We start from the raw sequence: 27,714 nt of genomic DNA, 5'->3' as shown, positions 1-27,714 counted from the left end.
CTGAATATATTAAAATCAATTGAATTGTACACTTTGAATGGGTGAATTGTAGGGCATGTGAATTGTATCTCAGTGCAGCTATTATCTAAAAAGGAAATGAGAGTTCCCCTCTTGGCTCCCAGCGGGAATGAATCTGATTAGCATCCATGAGGACGCAGGTCCAATCTCTGGCCTCACCCAGAGGGTTAAGGAACCGGCGTGGCTGTCGCTGTGGTGTAAGCTGGCAGCTACAGCTCCGATTCAGCCCCTAGCCTGGGAACCTCCATATGCCAAGGGTATGGCCCTAAAAAAGACAAAAAATAAAAATAATAAAAAAAAAGAAGGGAGCTGGGAGAATGCACTGGGGGTTTGGGATGGAAATGCTATAAAATTGGGTTGTGATGATCATTGTATAACTATAAACGTAATAAAATTCATTGAATAATTAAAAGAAAAAAGAAAAAAAAAGGAGAAGGTGGTTACTGCTAGGATCAAGTTCTTGAGTATCCTGCTAGGGCACCTGAGGCGTATTCTACAGATGAAAAAAGAAAAGCCAAAGCTAGAAAGGAATGACGGTAACTGAATAGGCTGGTACGTGTTAAATGCTTAGAACAGTGCTTGGCACAGAATGAAGACTCCACAAATGTTGTTATTACTGTTATTTCAGATCTGTATTTTTAAAAACCCACTGAGGCTATAATGTTGAGAATTCGTTAAAGGGGAATGAGTGAGACTGAAGGCAGAAGTATCCCGGAGAGAACTGCAGTCCAAGCAGCTGAGTCGATGGGGCCAGAACCGTGGTAGTGGGGACGGACTTGCAGTACCATGTCAGGAGGGCGAATTGCTCGTTGTCACACATTTATCGCTCATTTTCCCATTGCTTGGGAATTTATTGTGCCCCCATTTATTCCTGACAGAAGCGGTCCCACCAGAAGCCAGGCATCACGCCATGAAGAGCATGTGCAGAACATCCGCCGATTTCATGAGTCCCTGCAGCAGAGTGAGGCCGTCTTGCCAAGTGACGACAGACTGCCCGCATCGCCCTTGTCCTCCCATGCGTCCATTCTGACTTCTCTCAGGTGAGGCGCTCTGCTGAGAACAGGCAGGGAGCCGCGCTGGAGCACAGGGTCATGGGCCAAGGCAGCTGCCAGCTGCCACTGCTTGGGAGGCTTACAGGGGCATTCCTGGCAGCGTCAAAGGGGACCTGGAGCCTCACAGTGAACCTGTCTCAGCTCGGGGCCTTCCATTCCTTGAGGGGCTCTATTCCTGGCCCACCTGTGCACATAGAAATTCCAGTCACCAAATTTAATCCCAGCAGCCCCACATCTACTCCACAGTTGGGAAAGGCTCCTCTTGCCCGCTGCCTTATCCTCTCAGCCACTGGATTTGTCCAGACCAGCATCTGTCCTGTTACTGCTTCCCTCTCTCTTTCTTAGTCTAGTCAGCATGTGAGCCCGAAAAGCACTGTGAGGATTGAAAGGGCCCTTACGGGTCGTCTGGATCAGCCCCTGGATTAGCTAGTGAGAAGTCTGGTGCGGAGGAAAGGATGGCTCTAGAGTCTGCTAGACCTGATTTCCAGTCCCAGCAGGGGAGACAGCCGTGTTGCCATGGTAATCGTGGCGACGGGCGTTAAGCGTTCCAGGTTTCCTGGCGAAGGGTAGAGTGAGAAACATTCTAGGTTGGTCATGGAGAGACAGCAGTCACATTTGAACTGGTCTTTGAAGGAACACAGGAAAAAATGTGCCAAGGCCCAGGGGCATGAAATAAGTCCAGTCTGGGAAAGTTGAGCATAAGATGTCAGGAGCAGGGCTAGTTCTGTGCGGGTCAGATTTTGAAGGGCCTTGAATGTCAAGCTAAGAATTCGGACTTTTGGTAGAGTGGTTCTCACGTGGAAAGTGATGGGGTCGGGAGGAAGAGAGAGTGTAAAGTTTGAGGAAAAGAATGGTTAAAGGATTTTATATTAGGGGCAAACTGACCTATCGTCTGGGTGCATAAAGCAGGCTTAGAATGAAAGATGAGCAAAATCTTCTGGGGTGGGACATGGCTTGGAAAGGATTGAGCGATCGTGCTGTATAGACTGGGAAACTGCTCACACTTATATTATAAAAAAGTCATGTGTTCAGATTCTTATTTTAGTAAGATGCTGGAAACTGGAGGCTAAGTAAAAGCATTGACAGTTTGGCCACATCTTATTGAATACTTTAGAACCCACCTCGGAAGGAGAAAAAGAAACTCTCCTTTGCCCTAAAGCAGCTTCTCTCAACCTCGGCACTCTCGTCACTTGGGCCAGCTGCTTTGCTGTGGGGGCCTGTCCTGTGCGGTGGAGGATGTTTAGCGGCATCCCTGCCCCTCCCCCAGTTGTGACAACCAAACATGTCTTCGAGCCTGCCGGAGGCCCCCTTGGGGCCCAAACCACCAGGCTAAATAAAAACCACCCTAGAGCAGTGGTTCTCCAAATTTAGTGTCCGTCAGAACCTCGTGAAGGGCTTGATGAAACAGTGATGGCTGGGACCCACCCATACAGTTCCTGACTCAGCGGGTCTAGGAAAGGGCCTGAGAATGTGCATTTTTAATTTCTCGGGTGACACTGATGCCGCTAGGCCTACAGCTAGGCTTTGAGAACCACGGCCGTAGATGAAGTCTCTTCAAAACCGACCAAACAAGATAATGTCAATGTTGCTTCACCGCCTTGGGTTCCCAGAGCCCTCGAGCAGCCTTCGATGTGCGTCACAGCTCCCCTCTGAAGGCCTGCGGGGCAGATGTTACCGAAGCTCTTTCCACGGATGAGGAAACGGTAGCTCAGGGTAGTAGCTGCTACACCCCGAACCTCTGGCGAGGCCTAAAAGCTTCGCCGAGTTTACAGTTGTTTGCAGGTTCCCGCTACAGGTCTTGACCCACGTGGCCTACACCCGGATCCGGACGCCGTGAAGTCCACTGTGGTGTGATAGGGTTGTGGCTTCCAGTGGTAGGATGGGGGTCGTCTTCGTGCTCTCGTTTAATTTAAATTTGACTCTAAGACACGCACACTGTTCCTGACAAAACATAGACTGTTTACCTCACAGGTGTTTAGCGTCTGTGTTGTGCCCGTTGTGTCAGGCGCGTTGAACCAGGGAAACAGAGACGTCGAGGTGTCATCTTCTATTACCAGGTGCCCGTGGCCTAGTTAGGGAAACGAAACCAACGCATAATGGGAAAACTGAGGCAAAATCTAAGACAGAAGGTTAGATGCCAAGAGTGACGGAGTTTAAAGGAGAAGTGGCCCAATGATTTGGGGTAGTGGACTTTTGCGAGGGAGGGGGGGTGTTTCGTTTTGTTTTTTTGCTTTTTAGGGCCACACCTGCGGCATGTGGAAGTTCCCAGGCTAGGGATCTAATCGGAGCTGCAGCTCTGGCCTACACCACAGCCACAAACACCACAACGCAGGATCCGAGCTGCATCTGTGACCTACACCACAGCTCACGGCAACACTGGATCCTTAGCCCACTGAGTGAGGCCAGAGATCGAACATGCAACCTCATGGTTCCTAGTCAGATTTGTTTCCACTGCGCCACAACAGGAACTCCTGGGGTGATGGACTTTGAAAAGGAGAAATATGATCTTACATCTTAAAAATGGGATAGGCTAGGGATGGGACAGGGAGCCTCTTGAACTCAGGCTCTGGCGTGCAGAGGTGCGAGGTGGAAATGAAGCCCGTTGGGATAGAGCCCATCTCCTGGAAGGGAAAGAGCATCAGACCTGGAGTTCCAGATTCTGAGAAGCTGCACACGACTGCTTACCCAGGAAAATCACTGAAAGGCTCTGATCCACACATTCTGTATTTGTAAAATAGTAATTACTGATCTCATCTGGCTGGGTGAGAATTAAACACGATACTGTATTTGAAAGCATAAACATAAAATCCCCCGCAGGTGAAATGGTCAGTGTGACTTCTCACGGGAGTAGTAAGAATGAATGTGGCCCGTTACAAGTTTTTGAACCGAAGATTTTTTTCAGTCCTTTATTCATGTTGATTTATCCATTCAGCATTCGTCTGTTTTGTGCCGAGCGCTGTGCTGGGTGCAGCACAGCTAAAGGAATCAGCCCAGCGTGCACATTGGATCAGGGGAACCAGATGTGAACGAAAAAGATGATATGGTCGGAGGGCACAGAAAGAACTGCGGAGCTCGGGGCAGGGCCCTTACCCAGCTTGGAGGGGCGGGGCATGCTCGCCGGAGATGTCACCTGCGTGAAAGCTTGAATGGTTCTGAGGCAGCGGAGGCCAGTGCCAGCCCGGAGTAAGGGAAGGGAGGACTGAACGGATGACGGTCTAGAGTGGTGCCCTGCAAGGAGGTGAAACACCCGCTGGGCATCAGAGGAGGAGCGCCACGGACCAGGCAGAATGGGGAGGACGTTGTCCCCAGCGGTGGGGTTGTAGTTGAAGAGGCCAAGGACGAATTGGAGGATTGGAGCGAAAGGGGCCCTGTGTTAACAGACCAAGCGAGAGATGCTGAGGTCCCAGCTCAAACGTCAGAAGGTCAAGGAAACACAGGAGATGCTTCTAATCCCAGGGAATGACCCTTTTGTCCTCTTCTTCCCTTTTTTTTGCAGACGGAATCTGAGTGAGCTGGATCAGATCCAGAAGTACTTCAGCCAGAAGCTCACCAAGCCTCTACTTCCCCTCAGCCCTCCAATCCCTGCGGCCATCCTGCAGTGCCAAGAGAGCCAGAGGGAGCATCTGCAGCCAGGTGCCAGCAGCCTAGCCTCCGACAGCCAGTCCCTGGTGGAGAAATCCAATAACCTGGTGCTGCAAGTCAGCTCCTTAATCACGGGTATGGCTCAGGCCCCTCTTGTTGAAGAGTTATGGTTACTGGCTGCTTATTGCAAAAGCATTTGAGGAGTTCCCTTGTGGTGCACCGGGTCGAGGATCCAGCATTTTCACTGCAGTGGCTCGGGTCTCTGCTGCTGTGCAGGTTTGATCCCCGGCCTGGGAACTTCCACATGCCCCAGGAGCCCCGTCACTCAAAAAAAGTATTTGAATGTGTGCCCAGAGACAAGCCCCTGTGACAAATAGACACAAGCCACTCACACCGTCTTACTTATTTACTGCTTTCCTTTTGAAAGAGGAGACGTAGTGCATGGCACAGAACAGGTGCACAGGAAGGGCCTTGGACTGCGAGGCAGGGGACCCAGGGCGGGTCCCGAGTGGGTTTCTGGCAGAGGCTTAACTATTTGACCCTGCGCATACCTTTTCCCTTCTTGAGTTTCCCCCAAAGGAAAAGAGGAGGATGGATTAGTTGAGTTCTTCAGTAGCAGTTCTTGAATTTGTGCCACTCTGTTTTCATAAAAACTCAACCACGAGCGTATTTAAAATTTTAATTCTCAGGAGGAGTTCCCTTTGTGGCTCGGTGGTTAACAAACCTGACTAGGATCCATGAGGACATGGGTTCAATCCCTGGCCTCGCTCAGTGGATTAAGGATCCGGTGTTGCCGTGAGCTGTGGCGTAGGTCACAGACACAGCTTGGATCCCGCGTTGCTGACTGGTGTAGGCCAGCGACTACAGCTCTGATTTGACCCCTAGCCTGGGAACCTCCATATGCTGCAGGTGCAGCCCTAAAAAGACAAAAGACAAAAAAATTTTTTTTTTAATTCTCAGAAGCCAGAGGTCTGCATTTTTAGCAAGCACCCCAGATGATTCTAGATATTGGTAGCCCATAATCTCCCCTTTGAAAAACCCCTTAAAATGCTGGTTTACAGACTGTATTAGAATTATTGATGGAGCTTTTTAAAGTCTGAATCCAGACTACACTATAGTTCAGGTGCATCCGTATTTTTTGTAACTTTCCAGGTAATTCCACTGTGTAGCCAGAGACCACTCTAGAACGAGTATTTCCCAAACTCGCCTGAGCATAAGAGTCACCTGGAGTGCTTATGCTGAAATACAGGTTCCTGAGTCCTGCTCCATTCCACTGAATCAGAATCTGGGGTTAAAGTCTGGAAGTCCGTATCAGGCACACCTTGGGAATAACGAGAAATCAGCTAGACCAGCATCTTTAGCCCTCACTTGGTATCATTTTTGCTCAAGCAAAATGTGTAGCTTCTACACAGGGATGAATAAGTTCGTTCTTTTTCTCTTTAAAGAAAGATATGGTTGATGTTAGACACAAACCCTCCTACCCTCTTCTCCCAGCTACCTAACCTGTTGGGAGCCAGGCCCCCCAAAGCGTCCTCTGTATTTGGCTTGCACTGGCTTGGAAGTAATCAGTCAGCTCTTGATTGAGCACCCGCTATGTCAGGCATCAGTCTTACTAGTTCCAGCAGGATACAGCGCTGGACGAGACAGGCATTGTCTGTGCTTTCATCAAGTGTATATCCCATAGTCAACCAACGAAGCCGCTCCCCGGAAAGAAAGCGTCAGACCAAGACAGGCTTGTTTGGGGTGGAGGTGAGAGCAGACAAGGGGAGGCCCTTTAAAGGCCACCTGGAAAGAGGAGGCAGGGACAGTCAAAGGCTTGCGGCCTGAAGGGCCTTGAAGGCAAGCCTGGGAGTGTATCTTTATCCTGGAGGGACACGGGCGCTCCGAGCAAGGGAAGGGCAGGAGGAAACTGATTGTCACAAGGAGAGGGTAAATTTTGAAAGGAGCTAATGATTGCTTTTACATGTGTGCCACACAGTATGTGCCCATTTATCTCGAGTATTTTTTACCATAACTCTGTGAAAACGTTCGGGTTAATCACAGTTTAAAGATAAACAAACTCAGGATAGTTTCCTCATGTCCACAAAGTTGACAAGTGACCGTAGACTTGAACCCAAGAAGGGCTGTCCCCAGAGTCTTGCTCTTTCCAGCATACCATGCTGCCTCCGTTTTCTCTGTAAATCTGCCCTGCCTTATCATTTGATATTGATTGGTATTTCCTTGCTTTTATTTTCCAAGTAACATAGTTATAATGACTGTCATCAAATAGGTAAATAAGTGGCTTTCTCATTTTGGTTTTTAATGTAGGTAATTACTGAAGTTTATGGAAGGATGAGCATGCCCACCAGGACTCCCAGCTCCCAAGAATTCCTGAGCATGACCACGTGGTCTCGGAAAGCCTTTCCACAGATGTTACCACAGCTATAAGAAGTAGATTAGATTTTGGTCCTCTGATATTAGAATAAAGTGCTAGAAATTGTCCTGCCTTGAATATAGTTTCACTGACTCTTGGGGGTGAATTAACTGCCATCTTTAAGGTTTGTTCAAAGTCTGACTGTAAGACAACATCTGCAACTAGAAGCTAATGTGGGAATGTTGCGTGGTCTGTGGCCCTACCTGGTAGTAAGAGTGGTGTCTGTTGCTGTTCAGATCTGCAGAACATCGCCAGGAGCTCTCAAGGATCTCTGAGTCCTCGCCGAGCCAGGAGTAGAAGCAGAGGAGTCAACACCCTCCCAGACACTCAGGACGCAGTGGCCGTGCAAGACCAAGGCACAGCTCCAGACCTGCCTGTGGCAGGAGCCCCAGATGAGGGCCCAGACGCCCCGCCTCCCCCTCCCGTCGAAGCGACTTCAGGTGGCAGAGGCCTGCCTCCTGGGTGCCCGGGGCACACAGGGCCCATGACGAGAACGCAGAGCAGCGAGGACCCCGGGGACCCTGGGGCAGGCCCGGCCTGCAGCGACGAGGACTACGAGGAAGACCTCGTTGAGCCCCGGACCCTCAACGAGATGACCACCGTGACAGACAGAACCAGCCCTTGGTCCAGTTTCACGTCAGACGCAAGTGGGATCCTCAGCCCTGAGCCTGACGAGGTGCAGAGGAACGGCCCCTCTTGTCCTTCAGAGCCTTTCCGCAGAGAGGAGCTCGACGTCAGAAGCCACTTTCTGTCCGGCCCAGAAAGGGCTGTCGAGCCCCCCTTGCCTGGGCGGGGTTCTCCTGGCCGAAGTCTTGTTCCTTGTGAGGGTGAGGCCTCTGAGGCCGGGGTCGGCGGGCCTGTCTCAGCAGCCCCTCTGCTCAGCTCCCGTGTGACCCTCTCAGGAGCCCAGCAGAGCGAGAGCTGTCTTGGCTGGAACTCACCGAAGGCAAACCAGGCCCAGGAGCCCACACCAGAGGCCCAGGCTGAGGAGGAAGTTGCCTCTGATGAGCTAAGTGACTCTGGTGAGAGCTCTGAGCAATCCCCTCTGTGCCCAGCCTCCCAGAGCAGAAGGGAAACCCATGAGGAGCCAGCCAGCAGCTGCCCCGACATCAGGCAAAGGCAGGCGACCTCTGGGTCAGAGGCGTCCACAAGGCACAGCCTCCTCCTGTATCCTTTGGTGATTCCCCCAAGTGGCCCCCTCAAGCCGTCTCTAGGCCCTCGGGAGGCTGGTGCCTCAGCCAGGCGCCTGCGCGTGAGCAGTGGCCCCCATGGAGGGCGCTCAGGGCCGTGGGGAGCCCCTTCCTGCTGAGGACGTGCCTGTGCTGAGCAGGTGCTACGTCGGCTCTGCGGTTATCACCAGGCCTCTGCAGCGTAACGCTGTGAACTGGGCGTTGGTGGTGGTGGCACGTTGATCAGCCGGACCTGGCCTGCTTGATCTGCCTGACCCAGCAGGTCTCTTACACCCGGAGGCAGGGCTCTGCATCTAAGGGATGAGACAGTTAACCTCCGCTTTCGGGGAGGGCGGAGAGTCAGGGGCGCGCCGTGAGCTCTTCCCATGTGCCATTTGGTCATCGTGAGTCTTCAAGGTCGGTGTCATTTCTGGTTCGCATGTTACAAAACGGAAGCTCGGAGTTTCAGTGACTTGCCTAACACTTAATCTTTTTAAAAAGCGAAGGGATGGGGCCCAGGGAAGGGGAGGTGGGCGCTGTTGAAGTGAACTTGCCCCAGCCCCCCAGGGTGGCAGTGTTGACAGGAGAGGGACATCTGACATCCCGGCTTCCTCCTCTGAAATGCAGATGGGCGTGTTGTGGGCAAAGGAAGTGACTTGGGACGCTCAGTAGCCCTCACACCTGCAGCCCAACCAGCTGATGAGATCAGCTCACCTGGAAGCCCAGCGGCAGGCGGAGGTTGCTGCGCTGCGGGCAGGTGAAGTGGGCTGCTGTGCCCAATGGAGACCCTTCTCCACCGAAAGTCGGGGTCCGGCTTTGACCGTTCCAGACCCAGCTCTATTACCCTGAGTAACTTCGGGCATACAGTTTACGCCTCCGAGCCTGTGGGATGGAGGTGATGATCCCTTGGCCACCAGCCTGTGCTCTCCCCACTAAGTCAGGGACCTTGTCTTCCTCTGTGTCCCCAGACCGTGCGCACAGAGGGATCAGGAAATATCCACGGAGCTGAACTATCACAGTGTCACAGGGTCGTTGCGAAATCAATGAGCAGGAACACGTGCTCACCACACACAGACGCAAGGCCAAGGCCGAGGGAAACCTGGGAGGGGCTGGCCCGGCCCCCGGAGAGGCCTCAGGCGTGAAGCAGCTGGGGGCTGAGCGCTGAAAGCAGGCTGCCTGGGTGTTCTTGCCTGGCCTCCTCCATCCTGGCTTCTGACCTTCCCACCTTTACAGTCAAACTAGTTGTGCTCAGAATGGTCAGAGGAGGGGCCGTCGCGTGTGCCCAGGTCCTGAAGGTACGGCTTTTGCTCAGGCCTTCCCAGCTCCCCGTCCTTTCAGAGGTGTTGCCAGGCCTTGTGCTGCATGACGGGGACAGAGGCGCTTCCAAGTCACGAGGTGGGCGACAGCCAGTGACCGTTGGTTCTGGGGCTGTGATGAGATGTGGAGGAAACGCTCGGGGGCAAGAGAAGGAAGCTGCCGTGACTGTTTGGAGGCCCCAGAGAGACAGGAGAGTGGGCCTCACGGATGCACAGGCATCCCGTGGGCGGAGACAAGTTCTAGTCACAGCGAACTCTGTACGCAGAGGCGAAGGAGCCTGGCTGTGGTTAGAGCCTGGGATGAGTAGGGCCGTGAGAGGTGAGGCAGGGCTGGATCTTAAGGCCTTGGATTCTGTCCTGTTAACAAATTAAACTTGTTTCCTTATCTGTAAAGCAGAAGTAGTAGTAGTATTTTTCTTGTGGGATTATTGTGAAAATTAAAATAGGTTAACAGTATAACCTCCCAACATAGTGCCTGGTATACAATGCTCAGTAAACGTTAACCGGGAAGCAGGTGTACGATTGGTCAGGTTTACGTATTACAAAATTTTCCCAGTGCCTTGTAGAGGGTAGATTAGGTCAGGGAGACCGAAGCCGGGTGACCAGGTAGGAAACTTGGGATAATAATAATAATAATAAAAGATGAAGGAGTTCCCGTCGGGGCTCAGTGGTTAAGGAACCCGACTAGCAATCCATGAGGACATGGGTTTGATCCCTGGCCTTTCTCATTGGGTTAAGGATCCGGCGTTGCCATGAGCTGTGGTGTAGGTCACAGATGCCACTTGGATCTGGCGTTGCTGTGGCTGTGGTGTAGGCTGGCGGCTGCAGCTCTGATTGGACCCCTAGCCTGGGAACTTCCATATGCTGCAGTGTGGCCCTAAGAAGACAAAAGACCAAAAAAAAAAAAAGATAAAAGATGAAGAAAATCTGATCTAAAGCATAGACTGCTTTATTAGGAAGAGGAGGAGGGATTTGAAAGGAACAGATGGGGCAGAGGACAAGAAAGGAGAATAGAAAGTATGACTTAGAGATTTCATTTCTTCCTTTTCTTTTTTTGCTTTTTAGGGCTGCACTTGTGGCATGTGGAGGTTCCCAGGCTAGGGGTCGAATCAGAGCTGCACCTGCCAGCCTGTGCCACAGCCACAGCCACACCAGATCCAAGCCGTGTCTGCGACCTACACCACAGCTCACGGCAATGCCAGGTCCTTAACCCACTGAGTGAGGCCAGGGATCAAACCTGCATCGTTGTGGATCCTAGTCCGGGGAACTCCATGGCTTAGAGATTTCTGACACAAGTTAGGTCATCTACCAGGTAGGGAACAGCGCATTAGGAGTTTGGAGGAAAGGGGGAGATTTTCTTTGTTGCACACGTGCCTGTGAGGTGTCCAGGAGAGGCAGACCAGCTGTGAAGGTGGGCATCTCTGGAAAGAGGGCAACGGGGAGAGCAGGGCCCAGGGCGCCCACACAAGCCAGAGCCCTGAGGGTCAGCAGTACGTGAGGGCGGGGGGTGCAGACACACTGGCAGGGGAGCCGGAGGAGAGGCGGGAGTGGTGATCCGCACCCCGAAGCCTAAGACAGGTCCAGCGGGATGTGCCTGACCTGGATTTGCACGCTTCAGCCTAGGACAGAGCAGAGGCGGGGTGGAAGGCAGGCTTCATGGCGTGAGGGAACCCGTGTAACTTTTTCTCTGCAACTGGAGGAACAAGAACAGGCGTGTGAGAACTGCTGTGTATCAGGCGCCATTCTAAGCACCTTTGCACGTAAAACCATTTCATCTTCAAAAGGTGGAATGATTACAGTTGTCGTATAGGTGAAGAACAGACACCAAAAGTGTACTTTCCTGAAGCTACCATCTAATAGGTGGCAGAGGTTACCTGCCGAAGGAGGGCCCGAAGAAGGGTCCTTTACTCTTAGAAAAGATGCATTCCGGACGCCTCACAGCAACGCTCTTCTTCCCCAGGGTGTCAGCAGCTGTGGGGCCGAGTCCCCAGCAGTCAGAGTGGCAGCAGCAAACAGGCCCTCCCTCAGCCAGGCTCTTGCCCTTCAGGATCTCAGCTCCACCCCCACCTCTGCCGAAGAATCAGGGACTTGAGCCAAAGCAGGAAATGGTGTCCTTCATTCATTCAGTAGACATTTGTTGAACAGCTGCTGTGTCCCAGTGACAGGGACATACAGTATGAAGAAGCTCATCTTCACCCTCCTGGAGGCCACGGCCCAACGGGGAAGAAGAACGATGGACCAGTTTGCATCAGAACCGTACTTACTGAACAGAAACAACTGGCCATCAAACAGCTCCCTCCCAAATGGAATCAGTGCTTTGAGTGAACACATATTTGTGAAGCACCCTATTCTCAGCAGTGCTGGGTCCCTCCAGAGGATTCAGAGAAATGCAGGATCTGGTCCTGCCTTTTAGGGTTCGCGTCCAGACGGTGGACGGCTGTGCCCACTTTTGCAGAGCCCTTGTTTCTGGAAGTGAGCACAGAACACCCACAGGACAGGTCCTCCTTCAATGCCAGCCACCTCCCTCCAGCCTGAGACACTGCCCCTGGAGCCACCTTCCCACCGTGTCCGGTTGGGGCCAGCAGGCCCTCGGCAGGTGTCATCCAGAGCTTGCTGCCTACCAGGCTCGGGCAGGGCTCCGGGGAACAGGGAGGTAACTGAAAGCAGGACGTGCCTTTGAGAAGCTTAGGGAAGCAAACTGAGACTCATGTCAAACTAAGTAATCAAGCACTAGCCTGTGTTGCAGACGGCCCTAGACTAGGCAGGAGGGGTCCCTGGGGGCTGAGACTGGGGGGGAGGCTCTCTGAAGGAGGCAGGATTTGAACTGACCCGTGAAGTATATAGAGACTGATTTGTTAGGGGCCGGCGGGGCCTTCCAAGAAGAGGGAGCCACTTGAGCAAAGGATTCCTGGGCAGGAATAAGTTGGGGTGGCGGGGGCAGGGGTGAGGGGACAAAGGGGTGATTGAGGTGAGAGGCGGTGCTGGTCTGGGAAAGATGTCTAGGTGTGTGCGTCCCTTAACTGCCTTTCCAGCCCGGAGCCCATCGTGGTGCCCAACTTCTTCCTGCCGCCCCGGCAGCTGGAGGCCTCCCTGCGGGTGCTCTCACTGTCTGCAGCTTTGCCACCACCAGCCGCCACAGATCAGGTAAGAGAACAGCCAGCCAACCTGCCGCCTCCCGTAGAGCTGTCGCCTCTTCTGTAAGCATGTACCGCACGCAGAGCTGCCCCAGCCATGTCCTGGAGAGGCAGCAGCAGGGCTCACTCCAAGCTTGGAGCTGAGCCTGAGCCGTGGGCTCAGCAGTGAAAGGAGCTCAGGAGAGGCGAGCAAGAGCAGCTGTGTTAAGAGCGAGGGCGTCATCAGCTAAGGTGACAGAAGAGACAACACAGAAGCATAAAAGTAGGACTCGGCCAAGGAGCAGATCCTGAGTGCTGTGGGAGCTCCAGCTAAGCAAAGGTGGGTTTGAACGGAGGAAGTGTCTAACGAGATACATCCTGGGGCGCCCCTGGCAGGTGAGCAAGGCCTGGATGAAGGGAGAGAGGGCTAACAAAGCAGCTCGAAACGATTCATCACGCAGCTGAGTTAGGTGGTTGGAACCTTGGTGCAAATCCCCGCTCTCCTCTTTTCTGCCTTGGCACCGCACCTGACCTTTCCGGCACGTGGCAAGAAAATAATATCTACTACTCTCGTCATCCAGCCTGTAACTCGTATTTCAGGTGCCTGTGCTGTAAATAGCACAGGCATTGTGCTGGCTGAGCATAGAGTAGTAAATAAAGCAAATACCCCGTCCTAATGATTGCGTTCAGTAAGCCAAAAGGATACGCACACATATTTACAGATTGCGATGAGGACTGGATGCTTTGGGAAAGAACTGGCTCTCTGAGGAGCAGTGTTTGAAGCGCTTTATAGTAACGCATTAGTTCAGCAACCTAATGAACTGTCCCTAAATTAAGATGAAACAATTCCCGTTGTGGTACAGTAGTAACAGACCCTACTAGTATCTGTGAGGATGCAAGCTCCATCCCTGGCCTCACTCGGTGGGTCAAGGATCTGGCTTTGCCTCGAGCTCTGGTGTGGGTCACAGACTCAGCTCAGGTCCCGTGTGGCTGTGGCTGTGGTGCAGACTGGTGGCTACAGGTCTGATTCGACCCCTAGCCTGGGAACTTGCGTATGCCACAGTTAAAGCCCTAAAAAGACAAAAGACAAAAAAAAAAAAAGGAAACTGAAGCACAAAGAGATGAAGTAACTTGCCTACACAGGCACTAAGTGACAGAGCCAGAATTGGAACCCAAGCATGCTGGTTTCGAAATCTGTGCTGTTCTGGGAAAGAAGCACCAAGCCCCTGCCTTGAAGCACTTTTAAAAATTTGTTTTAGAGATAGTACATGCTGTGAGCAAAGTGTTTCAGCTTGTTAATTATAATAGCTGGGAGTTCCCGTCATGGATCAGCAATGAACCTGACTAGGCTCCATGAGGACGCATGTTCAATCCCCGGCCTTGCTCAGTGGGTTAAGGATTTGGCATTGGCGTGAGCTGGTTGCAAACGTGGCTTGGATCCCATGTGGCTGTGACTGTGGTGTAGGTTCCTATTTGACCCCTAGCCTGGGAATTTGCATAGGCTGCAGATGTGGCCCTAAAAAAACAAACAAAAAAATTAGTATTAGGAATAATAGTTATTATTAGGGACAATCCCTACTTAATGCTTACTATGCTAGGCATTATTCTAAGCACTGCACATGTGTAAACCAATTTAATTCTCCCAAGAACTCAATAGGAAGGGTACTGTCATTTGGGGGTTTGGGGGGCTAGGCCCATGGCATGCAGAAGTTCCCGGGGCAGGGATTGAACCTGTGCCACAGCAATGATAACACTGGATCCTTAATCACAGCCACCAGGACACTCCAAGGGGTACTATTGTTATCCCCATTTAATAGATAAGAAAACTGAGGCTCAGAACTTCCCATACAGGCCTACAAGGGATTGTAGTTTCTATTCTATATAGAAACCAAGACACATAAAGGTTAGGTAGGTTGTCACCTGCCCAGGGTCTCCTAATCAGTAAGTAAAAATAATATGGCTCCAAACTCTGTGCTTTCCATCTCACTACTTTTTAAAATTTTTTTATTATAGCTGATTTGCAATGTTATCTCAATTTCTGCTGTACAGCAAAGTGACCCAGTTACGCACATATATACAGTCTTTTTCTCACATTATCCTCCCTCATGTTCCATCACAAGTGATTAGATGTAGTTCCCTGTGCTGTACCGAAGGATCTCATTGCCTATCCACTCTGAACGCTATAGATTGCATCTCCTAACCCCCGAACTCCCCGTCGCCGTTGGCAACCACATGTTCTCCAGGTCCATGGGTTTGTTTCTTTTCTGTAGATAGGTTCATTTGTGCCATATATTAGATTCCAGATATGTGATATCATATGGTATTTGTTTTGCTGCTTCTGACTGATTTCACTTTGTATGAGAATCTCTAGTTCCATCCACATTTGTGCAAATGGCATTATTTTACTTTTTTTATGGGTGAGTGATATTCCATAGTGTATATGTACCACATCTTCTTAATCCAGTCATCTGTCAATGGACATTTAGGTTGTTTCCATGTCTTGGCTATTGGGAATAGTGCTGCAGTGGACATAAGGGTGCATGTATCTTTTTCATGGAAAGTTTTGTGCAGATATATGCCCAGGAGTGGGATTGCTAGACCATATTGTGGTTGTGTATTAAGTTTTCTGAGGTCCCTCCGTCCTGTTTTCCAAAGTGGTTGTACCAGTTTACATTCCCACCAGCAGTGTGGGAGGGCTCCCTTTCCTCCACACCCTCTCCAGCATTTGTTATTTGTTGACTTAGTAATGATGGACATTCTGACCGGTATGAAGTAGTGCCTCATTGTAGTTTCGATTTGCATTTCTAATAATTAGTGATGTTGAGCATTTTTTCATGTGCTTGTTATCTGTATGTCTTTGGAGAAATGTCTCTTCAGGTCTTCTGCCCATTTTTTTGCTGTCGTCACATGAGTTGTTTGTATACTTTGGAAATTAAGCCCTTGTCGGTTGCGTCATTTGATTTCCATTATTCTATCTTCCAAGTCACTGTTTCATTCCTCTGCATTATTCATTCTGCTCTTTAACTCAGATTGCATCTCTGCAGATTAATTTTCTAATTTTTCTTGGCTCCTCCATATACTTTCTGGTTCCTTTCTAAAGTGATCTGCATTACTGTTCGTATCTGCTCTCAATGCCTTCGTATACTCTTAATTCTTTCAGTATTTCCACTGTCTCCTTTTTGAACTTGATGTCTGTTAGACTGCAGAGGTCTGTTTCATTGTTTGCTCCTTTTGGGGGCCTCTGGGCATGGTTCCTGAGCTGCTTCACTGGGGCTTGTATTTTTCTTATTTATCTCCTCTTGCCTGTCCCATATGCACATCAGCACTTATGCTAGGGTCTCAGAGCTATCCAGCACCAAACACAAGCTTTTGAGCAAGATACCTATGAAGTGAAATACTGGATCTGCTGTGTGACTAAGTGATCTTGAGAAAATGACCACTTTCTGCATCTCAGTTTTGTTGTCAGTTTGTGTGTTTTAGGGCTTCCCAGGCAGCATGTAAAAATTCCCAGGTTTGGGGTCGAGTCGGAGCTATAGCTGCCTGCCTCGGTCACAGCCACACCAGATTTGAGCCACGTGTGGCCTACAGCACAACTCAGGGCAACGCTGAATCCTAACCCACCGAGCAAGGCCAGGAATTGAACCCGTGTCCTCAAGGATACAAGACGGGTTTGTTTCCCCTGAGCCATGATGGAGTCCCGCCCGGAGGAAGGGAGGCATGTGAGCGATTGTGTTTGAGCCATCAGCCCTTCGAACACGACCACTGTTCCGGCTTTTGTGTTTCTGCCTTCATGAAGTGCCAGCTCCCTGGTGAGGTGGGGGACGTTTATTATCTTCGATATTTTAAGTGTAGGATACAAAGCGTGGGAGAGGGAGAAATAAGAATGTTGACTTCAGTTCAAGGGCAAAGCTGGTTTGGAGAAGAGACGTCTCATACACTTTGCAGCCTTTTTTCTCTCTTGCCCACAGCAAAACTCCATTTTTTTTTTTTTTTCAAAGATATTTTTTCACTTAAGAATCCTAACTTGGAGTTCCCGTCGTGGCGCAGTGGTTAACGAATCCGACTAGGAACCATGAGGTTGCGGGTTCGGTCCCTGCCCTTGCTCAGTGGGTTAACGATCCGGCGTTGCCGTGAGCTGTGGTATAGGTTGCAGATGAGGCTCGGATCCCACGTTGCTGTGGCTGTGGTGTAGGCCGGCGGCTACAGCTCCGATTCAACCCCTAGCCTGGGACCCTCCATGTGCCGCAGGAGTGGCCCTAGAAAAGGCAAAAAGACCAAAAAAAAAAAAAAGAAGAAGAATCCTAACCTGAGTGTTTAGCATTTTAGAACCATCACTCCACATTTTACCACCTTCTGCCGTTTCTGATGAGAAGCAGCCCTCATTCTTGTTGTCGCCCCAAATGCAGTATGACTTTTATTCTTTGGCTGCTTTTAAAATTTTCTCTTTGGTTTTCAAGTTTTCCTACACCGTTCATGGTTGTGGAGGCAGGGCTGGGATGGGGGAGGAAGCACACATAGGAACTAGGTTTTATTTCTCGGGCTGGGGCGTGGGTTTACACATGTTCATTTTTATCATGCTTCATAGTTTACACATGTTACGCATTTGGTACGTTACACAATGAAATCACAAAATCATATGTAATTTAACTTTTTAGAATGATTGAATGGTGATGAAATGGAGACATCAACTTCTCTAGCTTTGGCTGTGACTGTGGAGCAGCAGTATAGGGTGGTGAGTGGAGTAGCATCTGAGATAAGGGCAGGGTTGTGGTTTGGGCTTTTATATGAGAAAAGCTGCTGCTTTCTGTACGCCGCTGCAGTGACCCGTGGAGAAGGTTCAGGCGAGGGAGGGAGAATAAAAAGAACAGTCCTCGGTTGGAGAGGCCATGAGATCCACATCCTTCTGAGAAAACAGAAACACCCTGCCGCATGCAGGCCGCCAGAAGAGGCTGGGAAGCTGGGTACTGGAGTGGGTGGGATTGGAGGGGTGATAGGGTTCCGCTGTGTGATGGACGCGTGTTTCCTGTCTCCTGTTTTCGGTTATATTTCAGGCACAATCAGCAGTTCAAAGGGAGAGGTAGACAGGGCAGGGCAGGAGGCCTGCCTTTTACCCCCAACTTGAGGATTCCGTCTTCCTAAGGCCCTGAAGGCTCAAGGGGAGCATTTTGAGAGGCTGCTGGGCTCAGCTCAGCCAGTGTCCCAGGACAAGCTCTGTACTGCAGCTCACTCGCTTCAGGGCCAGGGCACGCGCCCCATGCCTGAAATAGAAGCAGGCTGGTAAGTGAGGGCCGGTTACCCTGGCTTCCCCAAAGATCTCAGGGGAGCCAAAGCCTTCACCCACATCGAAAAGAGGCCCCTGAGCCCACAACCCTCCCAGCCAGTCTCCACTGTCCACACATGTGAAACCAGTGTTTCCCCCCGCAGTATCGTGGATACACGTCTCTGTGTGACCTTGGTCAAGTCTTCTGATCTTTCCGAATCTGTCATCTGTCAGGCGGTGTCATCGGTGTCATCGGGCCTCAGAATGCTTGTACCCTAGAGCACCAGGTGTCACAGATGGGGTGTGGCTTGTACCCTAGAGCACCAGGTGTCACAGAGGGGGCATCATTTGTAGCCTAGAGCACCAGGTGTCACAGAGGGGGCGTGGTTTGTACTCTAGAGCACCAGGTGTCACAGATGGGGCGTGGTTTGTACCCTAGAGCACCAGGTGTCACAGAGGTGGCGTGGGGGCGGCTCCCAGCCCTCCTTCCTCATGACTGGTCTTATGGTGTCACCCCTTCACAAAGCAGAGGAAGGAGGATCGTAGGCCTAGTGGCATATTTGCAATTACTTAACGCGTCCATCAAGTTCTGCTGCCTCTGCCTTCTCTTTCCCGTGATAAAGTGCCTCTTCCCTGAGGGCTTCAGGATTTAATTCATAGTTACTTCTAATTCTGTTTGTTTAGCTGCCTGGGGCAAACTATTGTTACCAACTTCCCTAAAAGGGAGGTAGAGGATGAGACAGCACTATGGATACATCTTGCTCTCTCCTGCTTTCTGGGGGGGATGGAGGGCACACCTGCAGCATATGGAGGTTCCCAGGCTAGGAGTCTAATCAGAGCTGCAGCCGCTGCAGCCACAGCCACTCCCGATCCGAACTGCATCTGCCACCTACACCACAGCTCACGGCAACACTGGATCCTTAACCCACTGAGTGAGGCCAGGGATCGAACCCACAACCTCATGGTTCCTAGTTGGATTCGTTTCCGCTGCGCTACGATGGAACTCCGTTCTTTGGGAGAATCTTAACCACTCCAATTACTTCAGTTATTTATAGTTTGCTGACTCAAATCTTCCTCTCCAACCTAGATTTCTCTGCCAAACTGCAGACACACGTGGATTTGACTGCATCCTAGAAGTCTTTTCCTCGCTGTGTGACAAACAGTTCCACGTCCAAAACTTGAGCTTGTCATCTTTCGTCACAGACCCCGCTACGCGTCCACTCCCTAGCCCAGTAAACCCAGCCACCGTGGTAGTTATTCCCACCAGCATCTGTGCCAGGCTCCCCCCTCCTCCTCCTTCTCCCCGAAACCAACAGCCAGTCCGTTAACAAGGCCCGTTACTTCTGTCCCCCGAATGTCTCTGCACCTGTCACTTCTCACCGCTCGTTACCCAGTCCCAGTCACCTTCCCCAGGATGGCCTCTAACTAGTCTCGCTCCTGCTCGCGCTTTCCCCGCCCTGCCGGCTCCGTGCTGCGGCCGGTGAGACCACCCCTGTGAACCAGGCCGCTGTGATCCGACTTTTACCCACTTTACCTGCAGCAGAGGGAGGGGCGCTTCCAGATTGTCAAAATCAAAAAACCCTCCAAATTCCTAAGCCAGTTATTCAGCCTGGCCTCTTGGCAGCAGGGGGCATGGTTGATCTGTCCTTCCAGCATTTTCTCCACTTCCTTCTGCAGCCTCAGTGCCTCGTGCTTCTCCTCCCTTGTGGCTGCTGCCGCTCAGCCTGCTCTGACGGTTCTCCTGCAGTTCCCCTGCCTGTTAATGTAGGGGTGACAGGGTGTGGTCTTCTAGCTTCACTGTTTACACTTACTTTCTAGAGGAGCCTGTCTGATCGCAAGGCTCGAAACCCCCTCTCTACGCTGCAGACTCCTAGTGGTTCTCTTCACCCAGACATGGCCTCTGAACCCTAGGCTCCCAGGTCCAGCCTCTGCCGCAGCGCCTCCGCGGGCGGTCTGGTCACTCACATTTAGCACCTCCCAGCTCCGCTCCAGATTCTGTCCCCAGTCTTCCCCTTATTATCTCACTCCGTGGATACTCTGTCCTCCTCGATTAGTTGTTCGGGCCGTGCCCCTTGGAAGCCGGCTTCCCCGATGCCTTGACGCCCAGGCCACCAGGAAACTCTGGGAGTTCTGCCTTTCAATCCAAATCTGACCACTGCTCCCCACTCCCACTGTCACCTGGTATAACTGTCGTCATTCTCTTGCCTGGATTGTTGCCAGAGCCTCCTAACTTGCCTCTCGGCTTCTGTTCCCTGGCAGTCCGTTCACCTCCCATACAGTATCCTGGTAAGTTTTTAAGGTGTTAAGTCAGTCATCACACAAATCATGTGACTTCTCCACTCAGAACCCCCCAGTAACTTACTGTGACTAGGAGAGCCCTCCGCGGGCCTGACGACAAGCCAGACACTGGGAAAGTCGCTCCAGCCTCAAACTTGAAATGTACACCTTTCAGCAAATTACAAAGCCACGGTCCTGAGGTGGGTCCCTGGGGGAGTCGGCTTTACACTTGAGCTCCACCAGCTCACCACGTGCCTCTCCTGCTTCGAGAGCTGAACTGGTGCCCTGGGCCCTGTCTTCCGGGAGCTCCCAGTTCCTGGAGAGGCACTGGCCACCAAACCAGTCACTCTCTCCAGTGACATTAGCCTATATTAGTAACTAAATAAAACATAGATAAAGGGTTTTTCTCCAAACTTTGAATTTAGGATTCCATGAAGGTTTTTTTGAACAGTTGTATCTTACCATTCCATAGTGCAGTCTGGAGACTTTCCTGGAGCCCCAGCACTAGCGCTTCAGGAGCTGTAGAGCTGACATGACTAAATAGAAGAACACTTTAAAAAGACAATAAGGAAGTTGCCATTTTGCACAGCAGAAATGATTCCGACTAGTATCCATGAGTCTGCGGGTTCGATCCCTGGCCTCGCTCAGTGGGCTGGGAGCTGTTGTGTGGGTCACAGATGCGACTTGGATCCTCTGTTGCTGTGGCAGTGGTGTAGGCCAGCAGCCGTAGCTCCAGTCTGACCCCTAGCCGGGAACTTCCATATGCTGTAGGTATGGCCCTAGAAGATCAAAAATAAAAAATAAAAAGACAGTGAGTACAGAGAAAGGAAGACAGAGCCACGTGAAATGGCTTGAATAGAGTTCAGCAAAGATGAGGAAAAGGCTTTGCAGACTGTGGATTTGGAGAAACGAAACCTCCCAGAGAATCAACGGAATTTGGTAACTGGGGGGTGCAAACAGTGTGAGAGAGGTCAGAGCTGGGGTGCACAGCCTGGACTAAGGTAGTCTGGACAGGAGAGGAGTCAGAATGGCCGAGAAGGAGCTGCCCTCTGAGCCCCTGGGGCAGCCGCAGGCCAGGGCCTGGCCCCTTGTTCACGAGGCTTGCGTGTGCGTCGGAGGCAGGGGGTCGGAGCAGAGGCCAGGCCCAAGCATCCCCTTGAAAACCCCGAGCCGCACAGCCCCATCCCACCCTTGGGCTCTTACCTCCACGCAACCCGACCACAGCGTTTCAGAGCCCCCGGTCGAGGCCCGGAGTGGGAGCCAAGTCGGCAAAGCGGGTTTCTTGCCCTGGCTCTGCTGCTGGCCCCCGCAGTGCTGAACCAGGCCTGGGGAGGCCACAGACTGAATCTGTGCCTGTAACCCCACTGCTCCTAGCAGGCGCGGTCTCTGAATCCAGACAGCCCAAGTTCAGAGCTGAGCTTTGGCCCAGTCTAGCTGTGTAACCCGGGCAAGCTCCCCAGCTCTCCCGTGCGTCCCCTCCTTTATCTGAAAAATGGGCTTAACGGTACCTGCCTGTAGTCCTGGATGGGTGGCTGAGCAGCCCCTTTTGGGGCAAGAGGCCTCATCTCTTTTAGCTCCCAAGGCTGTAGCCCTCCGCAGAGCCCCAGAAGGAAACCCAGAGGTCAGAAAGTTTCTGCTCTAGGGCCATGCAAAGCTTTGGGGAGGAGAGAGCTCCCCGGCCAAGGGTGTACAGCAGTCAGGGGAAGCACGCAGACAGGGCTGGTGCCTTCCCCCCCTCCCCCGGCCCAGAATGCAGCTTGGCAGCCCCGTGAGGAAGGGCCACGGGAATGCTGGGCAGGTGCAGGGCTCAAATTGCCTGCACTGCTCTGAGGCCAGAGTTGGGGAGGAGCCAGGAGCTCCAGGGGGGCCATGTTAACCCTTCCTTCTCAAGAACCTGGCCTCAGCAGCCCTCTCGCTGGCAGGCCATGGGTTCGCACAGTTGAGGGGTCTTAATCGAGTCAGGCCTCTTTATTGTGTAGGTGAGGAGACCGAGGCTGGGACTGAGGGGTGACCCAGGCCCCCCACGGAATGGGTCCCAAGTCAGGGACGCCTTCTCGGAGGAAGGAAAAGGGGTGCTGAGGGAGGAGGGAGCTTGGCGGTAGTGACAAGCACGTGACGTGGTCAGATTCAGGCTTTGCCCCTCCGGGCTAGGCCCCCATCTGTGTCCTGTCCTCACCCCCTGCCCCAGCCCCTTTGTGTATCTGCCGAGTTTGCTACTCTCTTGCGCGCAAGGAAGTCCAAATGCCAGCCTGGGCGAGGGCGTGGGGAGTCGCTCCCGGGCAGGCGGGTGGCCAAGGGGGTGAAAGGCCGCCGGGCCTCCCGTCACCGGAGCAGCGGTCAGCTGGCAGCCCCGCCTCGCCAGCCGGAGCCAGGCGGCTGTTCACGTTCAGTTTCAGCACCTCACCAAGCTTTGCTTCTCGCTCCTGACTCAGTGCTCATGTCACAGAAGGGAGCTTCTCTGGAAAAACAAGACTTCAGTCCTGCTGCCAGGCCAGGGGCGCACTGGGCGGAGGCCCGGGTACGGGGAGAGGGTGGCCTGGCCTGGCCCCTTGGGCTCTGCCGCTGGCGTCGGCTCTGGCTTCAGCTTAGCCCTGTGCTTTAGAAGACGTGCTTGGCCATGGCCTTGGTCGCATTTGAGTTGTGTTTCAGCTTCACGGTAGACCAAGGGCAAAGAGGCAAACGAGGCCTCAGCTCCGCTTATAATGAAGATACTGAGACCCAGAGGGAGACCCCGCCTGGCCGTGAGCGAGTGGGGCAGGAGGACAGGGCCCCAGACTGGTGTTCTGTCCCCTCCTCGCCTCTCAGACGGTCCCAGGGACACCCTGAGGCAGGGATGAGCCTGCACCTGCCAGGCTTCTGAGAGCTTGTGGTCTGTTCGGGGGGCGCCAGCCATCCAGGTACTGGATGGAGGGAACCAGAACACAGGGGCTTGGATCAGATCACAGATCCGCTCACGGTACCTGCAGTCAGCCGGGCCCACCTCCACTACTTTCCCAGCAGGGAAACTCCTTCCTCACTCCTTTGCTCTGCCGTGACTCCACCTGGAACACCCCCAAGTCGTCTTTGTTCACATTCCGCCTTTATGTTGTTTCCAGTCCATCTTGTCCAAACTACCCTTCCGTGTATGACACCTGCTCCCCGGACCCAGGGCCCCTGCAGCCCCTCAGGCCGATGAGCATGCTTCCACGTGGGCTCCTCCTGCCCCCCCCACCCCCAGAAGACTGAGGCTCCTCAAACCACAGGCCATGGGGAGTCTGCTCGTGCCCCCAGAGCTCCAGCAGGAACGTGGGGATACTTTCCGAGGACTGGTTAGTGCACGCTGGGCGTCCCTGCTCGGGGCAGCCTCACCTCTACCGACCCCTCCAAGCTTGTGTCTTAGGGAAGCAACACTGATGAGAAAAGAAACTTTACTATTGCTGTTTTTTTCAGACCCTACTGAGGTCAGCAAAAGCCGCATGCTGCCCAGTGTGTGTTCTGTCCTGCCACACTTCTGCCCTGCCCAGTCCCTGGGCCTGGCCCATGTAGATAAGAGCCCCTGGGTTACTGGCCCGGGTGTGGTGCCGGTTCCCGGCCAGGAGGTGCAGGACTGCACTCAGGCTGTTCCCTCCAGTGTAGTGACCTCCCCCCACCACCACCCCTGCTGCAACCCAGCCCATCTCGGGTCCCACCTTCTGCGAAGCCTTCCCGGTCCTTCCCAGCTGTCTTGCTCTTTCGGCTCCCAAGCTCCAAGTTTCATCTCTGATGGCTGGGTAGATTTGGTGTCCATCTTCTTTCTAGCTTGAGCAACCACTGGTTCTGGAATGAATGAGTGAGATATTTGCTGAAAGAGCTATCTCCTCCCCAACTAATTTCAGCCTCTGGTCCCAGTGGCTTGGACCCACCCACTCACTAGTCTAGCAGCTCCCAAGCTCCTGTCTTGGACCCATCCCAGTGGGTCCAAGCATCAGACTGAGTCCCTGACCTGCAGGGCGCCCATTCTGGAGGGAGAAGGGATCAGGCAGTGGCTGGGTGACTGGCCTCCCCGGCTGAGGCATCATGGGGTACAGGTGTCTCCCCCATATTTCAGAAAGAAGGACTGCAAACACCAGCATCTCTTTCCCCCTCTTAACCTCAGCCTGCCTGGAAGATGGGCCGTGTGTTCTCACCTCTGCTGGGTATGCCCCAGCGGTGCTATGCTCTTGGCTCTCAGGCCACCCCGCCCGTGGGCCATCTGGCGATAGGCACTCCATTGGCGTTTAGAATTCTGGATTTGGGAGTTCCCGTCGTGGCGCAGTGGTTAACGAATCCGACTGGGAACCATGAGGTTGTGGGTTCGGTCCCTGCCCTTGCTCAGTGGGTTAACGATCCGGCGTTGCCGTGAGCTGTGGTGTAGGTTGCAGACGCGGCTCGGATCCCATGTTGCTGTGGCTCTGGCATAGGCCGGTGGCTACAGCTCCGATTCGACCCCTAGCCTGGGAACTTCCATGATGTGCCGCAGGGGCGGCCCAAGAAATAGCAAAAAGACCAAAAAAAAAAAAAAAAAGAATTCTGGATTTGGAGTTTCCATCGTGGCGCAGCAGAAATGAATCTGACTGGGAACCATGAGGTTGCCGGTTCAATCCCTGGCCTCGCTTAGTGTGTTAAGGATCCAGTGTTGCTGTGACCCCTAGCCTGGGAACCTCTGTGTGCCATGGGTGCTGTCCTAAAAAGCAAAAAAAATTTAAAAAAAAAATCCAGGAGTTCCCGTCGCGGCACAGTGGAAACGAATCTGACTGGGAACCATGAAGATGAGTGTTTGACCCCTGGCCTCACTCAGTGGGTTAAAGATCTGGCCGCAGACGCGGCTTGGATCTGGCCTTGCTGTGGCTGTGGTGTAGGCCAGCAGCAACAGCTCTGACTCGACCTCTTGCCTGGGAACCTCCATGGGCCACAAGTGCAGCCCTGAAAAGCAAAAAAAAAAAGATTTCCAGGTTGGCAGGGACCCTCCAGGCTGCCTGACTTCCATCCCCTCTAACCCGTCTTGGGAGATAAAGAAACAAAGGGAAGAAGGGGCCGCTGAACGTTACTGATCCCAGAAGCAGCTCCAGCTGCAGCGTCACAAGCGGCAGGAAGTCGGCTCAGTCTCTAGGGTCTGCACCAGGTGGAGTCTCAGCACCTAGGGATTCGGACCATGTGCTTTCTGGGCCCCATCAGCTCAGGACGGCCCTGGGAAGAAATACCACCCACAGGGCAGGCTGCAGGCTGTGAGGTCAGCCTGTGTGCCTCCAGGGCGACTCCCACGTCCTTCCAGCACCGCCTCTTCCTCTGCTCAGCCTCCACCTCTTCCCGGGGCCTTGCTCTCAGCTGTCCACCTGGGGTGGCTTTCCTGGGTCCTGTGAGCTGCTCCAGAGCAGGAATCTGGCACAGAGTAAGCACGAGAAAGTCGAACAGGAGTTCCCGTCGTGGCGCAGTGGTTAACGAATCCGACTAGGAACCATGAGGTTGCGGGTTCGGTCCCTGCCCTTGCTCAGTGGGTTAACGATCCAGCATTGCCGTGAGCTGTGGTGTAGGTTGCAGACGCGGCTCGGATCCCGAGTTGCTGTCGCTCTGCCGTAGGCCAGTGGCTACAGCTCCAATTCGACCCCTAGCCTGGGAACCTCCATATGCCGAGGGAGAGGCCCAAGAAATAGCAACAACAACAAAGACAAAAGACAAAAAAAAAAAAAAAAAAGTCGAACACAAGAGATGAGTTGGGGAGTTCCCAGTGTGGCTTAGCAGGCTAAGAACCCAACTAGCATCCACGAGAACGCAGCTTTGATCCTCGGGTTAAGGATCTAGCATTGCTGTGAGCTGCAGGGTAAGTCACAGCAGTGGTTTGGATCTGGTGTGGCTGTGGTGTAGGCGGCAGCTATAGTTCTTGTTTGACCCCTAGCCTGGGAACTTCCGCGTGCCAGAGGTGCGACCCTAAAAAGACAAAAACAAAAAAAGCAAAAAGTGGGGGTTGAATGAGCAAATGGGCGAGTCATAGAGGAGCCCGGAGACCACGCTGTCCTAACCCAAATGCACGCCCCTTAAAGGGGGATCAGTGCGACCCCGTCAGCCCGAGACGGGGAGAGGTTGGGCAGCGGGGCCGTGGGTCCCCAAGGGCGTGCAGACCAGCGTCTTCTCCCTGGCAGGGTCACACGGCACAGTCACATTTCAGGGGACACATGGCTCGTCTAGTCCCATGAAGAGAAGGGCTATCCTGGGGGGACCGCCCTCCGCCAGAGGCGCAGAAGGAGCCTGGCCAGGGGTTGCGTCTTAGCTCTGCTGCTCTGAGCTGAGTTATAACTGAGTTATTCCACCTGAGCTGAGGTTGTCTCTGTGACACAGCAGCCACGTACCAAGCTGTGGGGTCACGGCCAGGGTTACACACGCTCAGGGGTAGAAGGGGCTTTGTAAGCTGGTCGGCTCGGGACTGGTCTTGGCTCAAAGACCAGAAGCTGAGAGTCAAGGTGTCAGCCACATCCACAGTGCTAACCTTGCCGACCCCTTTCTCTCCAGGACAAGAGCGAGGCCACCAAGGGAGCCCTGTCCCCGAGGCCGTGTCGCCCCCGACCCAACTCACTGCCTCCCACCCTGCCTGAGGAGGAAACTCGCAGGATCGCACGGATATTTTCTTCCCGATGCTCCCGGAAAGAGCCCTGCAGCCCAGGGGACTGAGGCGAGGGCCCGCACAGCTCCCTCGGCCTCAGCCGGCGACCCTCGGGGCTGAGAAAGCCCTGAAGCCACCGCCAGCCTGCTCCGCGGCCCCAGGGCCCGGACACGAGGAGCCCCCGGCCAGCTGGTCCCGCTGCCAGGCCGTGCGTGGCGAGGCAGAGGCTGGAACCCGCGTTCCCGTGCCCGAGTGGCCGCCTCGGCCGTGAGCAAGGGCCGGGCAGGTCCTCTCGGCGTCTGTCGCAGAGCCTCCGCTGTCCTCGGCCGGACGCGGGGCCGCTTTGCCTTGGGGTCCAGGCTGGGCGCGGGGAGAGGTCGTGCTTGGAGCCTGGGCGGGGGGGACTCGGGCCGCCCCCACGTCAGCTGCTTTCTAGCTGGTGTGTGTCCTGTTGAATTGATCAGAAGGAAAAGGGAGGGAGACGGACCCCCTTCAAACTTGGTATCCGATCGTCTGCGGTCCTGACCTTGCTTGTAACTTACTGTTTTCAGCAGCTGTGAAGGTCGGCGCCCCTGCCTGTGTTTGAATAAAATCCCATCGGTGTTTGTGTTCGGTGCACAAGTGCTTTGCCGGGGCTGCGGTAGGGGGGCTTGCACTCCAACAGCCAGAGAGAAGCCTCGACAGCCTTGGAGAAGCTTGGAGACGCGACTCCTGACTCCCCCAGAGATGAGGGTGACGCCTGGTATTTCCTCTGCTGGCACCTCAAGTCTGTCAGCAAAGTGAGGGGCTCTCCTGGCACAGGCCGCTCAGAACCCCCATCTCACCGGGAGGAGTTGGGAGCTCTGGCACCGAGTATCAGCCTCCAAACGTTGGAGCGACCCCCGTAGACAGGCCTGCGGGGAGGATTAGAAAGGGGCTGCAG

The 27,714-nt window shown here is 53.3% G+C and overlaps 1 protein-coding gene and 1 long non-coding RNA gene across 7 annotated transcripts in view; one reads left to right on the top strand and one right to left on the bottom strand.

The window, feature by feature from the left end:
- Positions 1-27,397, top strand: part of C2CD3 (C2 domain containing 3 centriole elongation regulator) — a 122,955-nt gene extending 95,558 nt beyond the window's left edge. For 2 of the 4 annotated variants that reach the window (XM_047754141.1, XM_047754142.1), the window contains 5 exons: positions 897-1,058; positions 4,567-4,787; positions 7,302-8,232; positions 12,583-12,694; positions 26,702-27,397. In XM_047754141.1, the coding sequence (XP_047610097.1) occupies positions 897-1,058; positions 4,567-4,787; positions 7,302-8,232; positions 12,583-12,694; positions 26,702-26,860 (1,585 nt within the window). In that variant the 3' untranslated portion in view covers positions 26,861-27,397. Of the gene's footprint in view, positions 1-896; positions 1,059-4,566; positions 4,788-6,959; positions 7,190-7,301; positions 8,233-12,582; positions 12,695-26,701 lie in introns of those variants that run through there. The other 2 variants (XR_007130990.1, XR_007130989.1) reach the window with 2 other exon arrangements.
- On the bottom strand, positions 17,179-22,378 carry LOC125111954 (uncharacterized). Of its 3 annotated transcripts, none has more exons than XR_007130993.1 (4): positions 21,709-22,378; positions 20,286-20,751; positions 19,458-19,679; positions 17,179-17,921 (listed from the first exon to the last, which is right to left on the bottom strand). It is a non-coding gene; the product is annotated as an uncharacterized LOC125111954 (long non-coding RNA). The 3 variants fall into 3 exon arrangements; XR_007130992.1 differs by having other exon boundaries at positions 19,458-20,578; positions 20,663-20,751; XR_007130991.1 differs by having other exon boundaries at positions 19,458-20,751.
- Positions 27,398-27,714: the final 317 nt, after the last annotated feature.

Source organism: Phacochoerus africanus, chromosome 11 (genome assembly GCF_016906955.1).
Source record: "Phacochoerus africanus isolate WHEZ1 chromosome 11, ROS_Pafr_v1, whole genome shotgun sequence".
Taxonomy (NCBI): Eukaryota; Metazoa; Chordata; class Mammalia; order Artiodactyla; family Suidae; genus Phacochoerus; species Phacochoerus africanus.
This window is presented reverse-complemented; position numbering and strand designations above follow the sequence as displayed.